At 35.2% G+C, this 9,942-nt stretch overlaps 1 protein-coding gene and 1 long non-coding RNA gene across 7 annotated transcripts; both read right to left on the minus strand.

The window, feature by feature from the left end:
• Positions 1–616: 616 nt before the first annotated feature.
• LOC135608001 (uncharacterized) lies at positions 617–2,883 on the minus strand. The gene is made up of 2 exons (XR_010485349.1): positions 1,535–2,883; positions 617–1,143 (listed from the first exon to the last, which is right to left on the minus strand). It is a non-coding gene; the product is annotated as an uncharacterized LOC135608001 (long non-coding RNA).
• Positions 2,884–3,459: 576 nt separating this feature from the next.
• LOC103979595 (inactive glucose-1-phosphate adenylyltransferase small subunit 2, chloroplastic-like) lies at positions 3,460–7,677 on the minus strand. Of its 6 annotated transcripts, XM_009395766.3 has the most exons (11): positions 7,534–7,677; positions 6,097–6,720; positions 5,913–6,029; positions 5,739–5,807; positions 5,369–5,638; positions 5,089–5,247; positions 4,916–5,016; positions 4,718–4,829; positions 4,370–4,468; positions 4,050–4,172; positions 3,460–3,807 (listed from the first exon to the last, which is right to left on the minus strand). In XM_009395766.3, the coding sequence occupies exons 2-11, from the start codon at positions 6,496–6,498 to the stop codon at positions 3,691–3,693; spliced, it is 1,569 nt and encodes a 522-aa protein (XP_009394041.3). In that variant the 5' UTR covers positions 6,499–6,720; positions 7,534–7,677; the 3' UTR covers positions 3,460–3,690. The 6 variants fall into 6 exon arrangements, 2 of the variants coding, with proteins under 2 accessions (XP_009394041.3, XP_018678934.2); XM_018823389.2 differs by having other exon boundaries at positions 5,739–6,029; XR_001977144.2 differs by lacking the exon at positions 3,460–3,807 and having other exon boundaries at positions 4,370–4,473; positions 5,739–6,029.
• Positions 7,678–9,942: the final 2,265 nt, after the last annotated feature.

Raw genomic sequence — 9,942 nt, forward strand, 5'->3', positions numbered from 1 at the left:
CAGGGTAATATTGTCTTTTAGATGGTGAACTCAGGGTGTTTTTGGGAATTTTCTCTCTATATATAATAGATACACATATCCCTAATAAAATCATTATTTTCATATTTTTCACTATAAATTTCTTTTCATATTCTTATGGGGATTATAATGTATTTTCATTCATTTTTGTTTAAATTTGGTGGTGCTACACATGTTATAATTATGAATGTTGATCCAAATTTGAGCTTGATGACCCAATCATGAAATAATTTTGCTTGATGAGACAAAAGAACATGAGATAGACATTAGTGTGGTTGAATAAATGGACTGCAATCACAATTATTTCTTTGTTTTAGAACCTGCTTCATCAAGAATAATGACCTTTTGGCCCTATTATTTACAGGCTATTACCCTCTTTTGTTGAATGTAAATTTTGAAGGAAATGTTATTGCCAATTGATTGCAAGTGAAATGTTTGTGTTTAGCAATCCATCACAAAAATAATAATAATGATAATAACAAGACTACTTAGATTTATATCATGGCCAACTCCAAGGAGATTGGTTAGATTGGATGAACAGTAGAAATTTGATGATGCAGACAAGACTTCTTCTGAAACAATGACCACATTGTGCCACTTTACTCTGCAATTGAACATTATTAAGAATAGATTTGAAACAAATTACAAAATCTGCGCAGTTGGCCAATTTCATGTGCATGAGAAAGTTTCAGCACATTCCAAGTAGGGGGAGGTGACATCCTGGGCTTGTGAGGGCATGTAAGCCATGAACAGTAGCACAAAAAGCAGACCTATTGGGATGAACAGCAACAAGAAAGGGGGTGGAGGCAATGGTGGCAATATAAGAGGAAGAATTAGCAGTGAGACTGTGAGGCAGAGAAGGATAAAGAAGGATTCCACTGTGTAATAGCTTGAATGAAATCTTCTTGGGGCATTGGCTTGTGATTGGGACCTCATGAACTCCACTCTTGGTCTTTCAGTCAAAGTTCTCCTTTCTCTTCTTTCCATTCTACCACTGTAATAAGGTTGCAGACCGCAGAAAACCTCGACTCAGAGTGCAAGTGAAATGCTCCTTCAGTTTCAGACTTTTGATACAGCTTTCAGGTTCTTCACAAGTCACAGAATCTCAATCACCAAAAAGTTTGCCTGAAGATTGGGAATGCAGATCACAATATATCTTTAGAATTTGAAGCTCACAAAGCATTCAAGCAAATAAGATTCGAAATAAAGCCTTGCCACTGAACTCTGACTTTAACCTGTCAATATGTTATACAATGAATTCATGACTCAAAGAAGTAGAGTTCTTCATGAACACATGATGTGACAAAAATAGGCAGCAAGTTTATCATCTATTAAGAAAAAGATTATCTTCATGAACATTGTAAAGAAGTTACCCAGGAGTTCCAATAATTCTTCACAGTTTAACATCAAATGCTTTGATCACAGGCAAGAACACTGTGAACATTTACATCACAATTATTTTTTCACTCCAATCATTCCCAAAATACTAAAAGAAACAAGATCAAAAAACCATTACCTGTCTGATTTTGCAGCACCTTCCTAAATGTGCTTCAGTAATTTGGAGCCCTTTGGCAACTCAAAATCTCAACTCTCAAAGATCAAGGAACATATGTGAGCCCTGGGTGTCTTCTCTTTCTCTAAAGGAAGCAACGGAGAGATGAGAGAGGGAGGCAGTGAGAATGGCAAGAGGGGTTCTGATCATGATATGGATGAGGTTGTCTTGTTCATGGGCAAGGGCAGCTGTGTTTAGGAGACTTTTGGGGTGGATACACTGCATGTCATCATACCAGAAGTAAGCAAGTTTGGACTTCCTGCTTCAAGTGGAAGGAGATGAGGTGTTGTGACATGTAACACATTTTTTATCAGCAAGTTTGCCTCCAATGGAGCAAGGTTCCTCCCCCCTGGCCTGCTTCAACTGGAATGCAGATTATGATCTGCATTTCTTTTCATGATATGTTTCCAAGAAGATTAATTGGACTTCCACATTACCTTAATCATCTCTGTAGATTCTGTTGTTTCTATGTCATCAAAGCCTGCAGCATCATGAACTGCTACATTGAGGTGGTACTGATCTTTCATATATAATAATATCTCTATTATATATAATAAGGAAGCATTCGTAAGCCGCGAATGAACTCTCCTCATCGAAATCCTTGGTTTATCATGTGTTAGTACATCGGTAAAGATCAGATCTGTATCAATCCAGTCTATAAATCCGATATTCGAGACATCGAACCTGGCCAAAACAACAGGATTAGTTTCCTACATAAAGATATCGAGTTAATGCATGTAAAACAAGTGAAGATTGCCAAATGAGTGCGTGCGGTCATGAATTGCTGCTGAGGTTGAGGACAGATCAGTTCTAGGCCTCGAGAAGTGTCAAAGATGCCATGACTGAGAATGAAACACGATGACCGGCACTGAGCCACAGGGCTTCAGTCCCAAGGGGAGCTCCCCCTTTCTCCATGAAGTGAACATGGACAAGGCCAGTTCACCAATCCTTGAGATGCAGACCCAGAAGACTACAAAGGCCGCCTTTTGGAATCCCAAGAGATATCCATCTGTCTGCAATCCATTAAAATACTGCAGCTGAGACAAGGACTCGGATTTGCCATGGCAAACGCATCTTTGTTGAGTATTTCCATGATTTGAACAGAGCAAAATCTCAGATGAGAGAGAAAAGGAGAACATGGAAATAAGATGCCTTGGTTCTTCCTGCTCTGTGGAGAGCTTTCTCAGATGCAAACTGAGTGAATTACTCTTAGCAGCCACTATTAATGTGATATGTTTTGTAGTGAACTTTATCGTGTTGTTGGAGAACTTCTGTCATTCGATTTGTAACAAAGAGAAAATATTACATGATTTATAGAGGCAGAGTTTGATTTGTCTTTTCATGTTATCAGGATTTATCTTAAATTAGGCTGAAGCTTGAAGCCCCACCATTGGTTGTAGTTACTTTCTTTCTTACTAAACAAATCAATGTCATAATATTAATCTTTAGTACATCAAATCTTGTTTGTATCATTTCATGTGCCAAAGCCAAGTTGAGATCAATCCTCCAATAAAGAATCAATGCCTTGTTTTATTCATTGTTTATTAGCTTTTGTGTTGTAAGTTTGAAGGTTTTGAGATCCACATTCTCTTTGAAGCCGAAAACATCGAGTCATTGTTGAAGTTTTGTAAAAATGGATTGCTTGTAATGGTAGGACAATAATAATAATAATAATAGGAGTATTATATCAAGACAATCTTAAGTTATCTGTGATCAATGATGATGGATTTTAAAGATTAATGTTCAAACCTGAAGACTTGAGTGATGTCTAAGCCGAAAAATTTTACAGACTGCCAAGCAAATAAATAAATAAACACTTTATTTAGTAATTAATTTGTAGCATACATTTATAATACCTTTGATCAAGCAAAAACAAATCCCTGAAATATTGCAAGAAATTTGCACTAATTGCTTATTAAGAATAGAAGTGAATTGTATGACTCTTTATTGAACTAAAATTTTTTTGTGTTCCCTCATATGAGGAAAATACATGGATCAAAACAGTGACTTTGGCTCCTAAATTTTTTGTATGCCAATATTTCTCTATAAATTTCTATTCCTTGTTTGGCCAAAATTTAATTAAATTCGACAACAAATCTGAGCTAAACTATGTGGAGGAATTATAGGATGCTATCATCTGGTATGACTGCATTCTTGAGGACAACAACAATGCCTCCAGATATGATGTATCCAGATGCCTCTCTGTCACACTCTTGGACACCATCTTTGTTTACAATCTGCAATCATCAAAATAGAGCCAATCAAACTCAGATTACAAATATATCTGTTTATGATGCTCTGAATGTAATACTGCAATTGCTTGAGAATAAGTTTCTGATTTCTGGATTTACTTGTTATAGTCTGTTTCAGTATGTAGATGAAACATCTTATGAAAGCAAAATATTTGCAATTCATTCGCAAGAAGAATTTGCGAACTTGATAAGCTCGAACCGAATAAAAAGTCTGAATTTTTTTTCACCTTGACATTCTTTCCTATCCTTGCGTTCTTATCAATTATCGCATTCTGAACATGAGCCTTTTCACCAATTCCAACTGGGATTTCTGAGCGTTGCATCTTTGTCGTGTTCCAACTCACATCTGCCTGTTCAGCAATTGAAAAAGCGTTGATTGGTAGCAACAAAATATGAACTTGTGAATTTGTGTGAGAAGAATAATCTTTTTCATAAGGTCAAGAAAACATGGAATTATATGAAATAAGTTCTCGATCTGATGTATCCATACAAATAAGCACAACTATACTGTTTAATTTGTATCTTTTGAATCTTACAGAGGGCGCACCTCGTAGATGTCACTGCCCATAACCACAGATTTCTTGATCACTGCATCATCACCGACATATGTTCGCGTGCCAATCACAGAGTTACTGATCTTGCACCTCTACTCTTAACATAATCAAACATAGAAGGTTATAGCCTGGTTATTCGATCATAAACAACTATCTTACAAGTCTGTAACATGTGCATACAGATGTAACTCAATCATAAAACAAGCACAGATAATTATGATGATCTTGTCTTCATAATGGATCGCTGCAACTATACGAAACGAACACATGAATCAATCATACAGTTGTAGTGCTATAATTTGCTTTGAAGTCCTTGATGATGATAGAAGCTAGTCACCTACATTTAGGAGGCAACCATCACCAATAATGCTGTCCTTTATGACAGCATTGGATATTGTAGTTGGTGGCAGATAATTTGGCAATGTGTAGATTGCAGGATGCCTGCCATGGAAGCTGCAACCAAGACAAGCTTGTCAGCAGAACAAAAGAGAGAGATGAAACTAAAGCTGTTCTCTTGTTCTGTGAGCAGAAGAACTAACTTGGTGCTCATCGATCTAGTTATGCTCTCTATATTGACCTGGTAAAATGCTTCGATATTTCTGAGATCATTCCAATGTCCATCAAACATATAAGCATGAACCTGATCCATGAATAAGAGAATTATGTTACAGCAATGGAACAAATCAGTGAGCTGAAACAAGAAGGTACCAACCTTCATTCCCAAGGCAATTGCACCCTGTAATACTTCTGTTCCAAAATCATTTGCCTTTGGTAGCTGCTCCTGCAGAAGTTCGATCAAAATATCCCTTCTGATGACATATATCCCCATGTTCTCAGCATTCGAAACCGGGTATTTTGTAGAGGTTGTGACCTTAATCCGAAAAAACAATGATCACTTAGTTCGGCACATAGAAAGCCATTGACATATCTTGGTTTCTCTTATTCATAGAGCAATGAGCAGTCTCTTGCTCTGATGAAGGATGACAACTTACTGCTGCAGATGGACTGTGAACTGAAGCTGGTGCTAACATCAGACCATGAAACTGGTTTTTGCTGGTGTGCAGAAGGAAATCATGACTTGCATCGTAGTTTCGATCGTTGTTAGCCATCGCAATAGTTATATCTGCTCTGTTATCTCTGTGAGCCTCGATCAGTTTCCTGTAATCCATCTCGTAGAGATGGTGACCAGGGAGAACCAAGAAATCCTTCACCTGATGCTCTTCCAGCAGCCACAACCATCTCCTGACCGCATCAGCATTTCCCTACGATCACAAAAGGCAAACTCTGTGCATCAGTCTCGTTGCTCTCAACAACATCAAGAAGATGAAGTAGAAGATGAGGATGGTGCATGTTACAACAGACCTTAAACCAACTGAGGTCCTCAGCGCTCTGGTATGTAGTCAACACCTCCACAAAACCATCCTTCCCCAGCTTAACATCAGAATAAGCTCTCGATATGTGAGAATTTAGAGAGGTAGAGTTAAACTGAGTTAGAGCATACATCTTCGTGATGTCACTGTTGATGCAGTTGCTCACCACAAAGTCAATGATCCTGTAATGTGCAGACACGGGGATGGCAGACTTGGATCTTCTCTTGGTCAATGGGTACAGCTTTGTCCCTGGCTCATCATCACATATGATTGCCAACACACTCTGCCACAAACCTCCCTCATCGTGAGATCAACAGCAACACGAGGACGAAGAAGAGAGAAGAACTTGCCTGATTCAGAGGGGGGAACAGGGGCGAGTCCTTGTGGGATTGGCACAAGGTGGTGTCCATCGTATCCAAGAACACATGAGGCTGCCTCCATCGTTTTCTCTGGGTGTTCAGATCGGAGTGCTGCATGGAGACGGTGGTAGGCCTGCGAACCAGGGAGAACGAAGGGGCCAAACGCAGGATCACCATGGCAGAAGAGCTTGCCGTTTGCCTGCCTCTCTGCCATGGCGATCGATTTCGCCATATTATATCTTCAGCAGTTGGAGTAAAAAGAAGCCAGGGAATAAGTAGCTTTCCTTCTTCTTCATGCACACTGCTTGCTGTGGATTCTATCGGCTTTATTTCCTTTGTGGGGACATTTACGTGCAGGTGCTGTGCGTTTCTTTTTGTTCTTCTTGTGTGCATATTTCTTTTATCTGCTTCAAGAAAGATTGAGAAAACTCGAGTGGCTCGATCTACCTTTTACTGTGGTTCTCAACTTCTTCTTTTTGTTTTAGTTCTTTCAATCTATTTCCAGAACCATCTTTTCTTACTGTGAGAGCTGATGCTGCCATGAACAGATGGAATAATAGTTCAAAGCTGTGGAGACTCTGTTACTTTTGCTACATCATATGATGAGTGATTTCTCTACAAAAGAGCAAAAGAGCAAGTTTTTTTTAGAAAGATTTACCATAGATTTTTTTTTATTTTTGAAAATAGAGATGTGATTGATGAGTATAACTTAGTTCAAAAATTGGTCTAACAATAACAAAAAAAAGATCTTTTTTACATATTATTATCTTTACTGAAGTAAATCTTTCAAATACCAAAGTAAACATATAACATAATATACTTTTCTTTGTTAATATTTGTATTCTTTCACACCTAAAAAAAAGTGATTTATTATTTTCACCTCACAGACTGATTGAATCGGCCTGCGATGAGTGAATCAGTTTCATCAAAATATACTAAAATGCTAATAATAAAAAAATTTCCCAATATGTTGAAGTAAATATATTAATATCAAGATAAATACATAATTTTAATATTTTTATTTAACAAAATTTATATTTTTCAACATTAGATATTAGATTATCTTACTATCAATATGAAAACGCCGAACTAAATTAGCTAGTTAAGATTAAATCCCGTCTTCGTCGTTTATCTTTATCATTTATGCTCTACATTAATTCGTCTAAGATAAAATATTATAAGATAACACCTTAAAATATAAGAATGAATTACGATAATATGAATCAATAAATCAAGATAAAAAAACCAGCAGTTGCCTGAATCATTCTAAGGAGGTGAAAGGGAAGGGAAGAGATGGGCACCCTGAAAAGGCAGCATCAACCCAACACAGAGCACCCTCCCAAGAAGCAATCCTCTCACACTTTATGATGATTGTGATGACATGATGAAGGGTGGATTGGAGAGTTCAAGAAAGAGAAGAAAAAAAACCTCATCAACAAAGCTTGTGACTTCAGTTTGCAACAAAGCTTCCTCCCCCCACAGCAGTTCTGCACAGATGGAATGGAGTGGTTAACAAGATAAGCATGTCCTCACATGCACCCATATGTTTTAAGCTTTTGCCAACTTGTAAAAGTTGATTAATCTGAATCTTTTCTTGTTGTTGATAGGACAATGATACCTAAGCTCCTACAATCTTTTGAGATGGCTAAATCCAGTTCTTGGACCAGTCTGAGAATGCCCTCTGAGCCACTCATGTCACCAATCAAAGAGTACTAAAGAACAAAGAAAAACACAGCAAGCCATAATATCTCAATTATTTACAATATATCACATGCATATTTATCACTATTAAGTTCTCAAATCAAGAGTATTTAAATTTTTTATTTATAATATTCACTAAAATATGTTTAGGTTTCTCTTTGTTTCTCACTGCATCACTAATATTAGTTGTCCCAACTTATCACTTCTTAAGAGAACACATATATTTCTCCTTCATTTTATTTTGTAGTGGAGTTACACCTAGTTATTAATAAATTTTTTTATTCTTCTTAGGAATTTCATATATCCATCTCAACATTTGGTTTTTGTATATACATGAAAGGTAATATTTTCCTTTAAATATAGGGATATTATTCCTTTTTATTTGATGAAAAATAAGAAATCAAGTGATTGAATCACAAGGTGGGTTATATCTACATCAAGTTTAGTTGTTTTCTTTATATTTTGATTGAACTATATATATTCAACTCAAGTTATAATGAACTAAATTCTTAGAGTGATTTATATGTTTTCTTAAAATTATTTTTTTATTTTTTTTTATCGAAAAACTTATAGCAATGCTAGTAGACTTTTTTTTTATTGTGAAAGTAAATTTATTAGTTGGTAGATTATTTCATATATAAATTTTGTATATTTGAAAAAGGAATTTAGAGAATGGGGCTCATATGTTGGAATTGTGAGGGAATCACATAATAACATGAGAAATTTCTTCTAATGATATTGGATAAATAAACATTGTGTCTAAGAAAATAGAATAGCTAAATATTTTGTGGACAAACAACACTAAAAAATAGACTATGAAGGGAAAAAACTTATATAAACCCATATATAAATTTTAATGAAAATGAAAAACCTAGTGCAAATAAGTAATCATGTTTCTTTGATGATGTAGGGTGAGTAATACACCATCATTTTTATCATTAATTAAACCATAAATAAATATCAATGAAAATCTTTGAAGAAACTAGTGCAAATAAGTAATCATGGTTTTTTTTTTTAATGATGTAGGGTGAGTAATACACAAACATTTTTATCATTAAAGATGTAAGAATATTCATTCTAACATACACATGATAGCATAGTCAACACAAAAGAGATAACATAGACATCAGCCCAATATAAATCATTGATAGAATATTTCACTCACATCATAAAATATTATTTTTCTATTGAACTCATTATAAAAAAATCATTATGACACAATAATTGAGGTTAGGTTAGTTACTATTTTATTTAAATTTAAATTTTTGTTTTGTAACTAATTAGAGTGTCATATAGACAAAAATTCATCCAATCTCAATTTTTTTTTGTGTTAGTTGGTGTTTTATTGAGCATTTGAAGCATTTTGACTGTACCTAAAATTCTTGTGTATTTGAGCTCGAACTAAGTCAAGTTGATGCTAGATCATTGATATTTTTTACATTATTTTGATCATAAAATGATGACTTATATCGTAAAAATATCATCCTATTGACTTGCTAAATGAGCGTTCTGGTGAGAACGTTTTACTTTTCACCGATTGCGTCTTCACCACAACGAACAACAATTCATACTTGCTCGAGACATACTCTCTTATCGTACAGACAGATCCCCACTCGTATGATGATTCTTATAGAGATTTTCTTGAATTTCACTTAACAAATTTAAATATTAATCAAGATGATATATAGTCAATCTCCCAAATTACTCAACTAGTCCAATTAATGATAGCTCCAACTCCCAACAACCGATAGCCCCTCTAACACTTAGGATGAGATGTCTCGAATAGTGATGCTCGTTAGTCTGCAAGAAAAACTAAAATTTTGATTCAATTAACAGTAATTCTAAAGCTAGTTGGACATTATATACCAATAAGAACCCAATCATTAATCAAAGAGGACATTATATGCCAATTAAACTCCAAATGTTGCAATAGATAGGTTCTAATATAAAATTCGAAATTACAATTCGGTGAAATATTGGGTGTAAACAATCTCAAAGACAGTTCTACACTATGCTATTCCCTCTCACATGTAAGTTAAATTAGGCTTATATATTTTGGATTGTTTAAAAAAGAACTTTTTTATTTTTGACTTTTTTTATTTATTTTTTTATTTTTTTTCCACTAATTTTCTTAGT

The sequence above is a fragment of the Musa acuminata genome, chromosome BXJ2-3, assembly GCF_036884655.1.
Source record: "Musa acuminata AAA Group cultivar baxijiao chromosome BXJ2-3, Cavendish_Baxijiao_AAA, whole genome shotgun sequence".
NCBI lineage: Eukaryota > Viridiplantae > Streptophyta > Magnoliopsida > Zingiberales > Musaceae > Musa > Musa acuminata.

Coding starts and splice junctions, on each gene's coding strand:
- LOC103979595 (XM_018823389.2), bottom strand. CDS start 6,498: ATGCACACAAGAAGAACAAAAAGAAACGCACAGCACCTGCACGTAAAT. Junction 4,830..4,915: donor ACTAGATCGATGAGCACCAA/GTTAGTTCTTCT, acceptor TCTTGGTTGCAG/CTTCCATGGCAGGCATCCTG. Junction 4,173..4,369: donor TGGGCAGTGACATCTACGAG/GTGCGCCCTCTG, acceptor ATTGCTGAACAG/GCAGATGTGAGTTGGAACAC.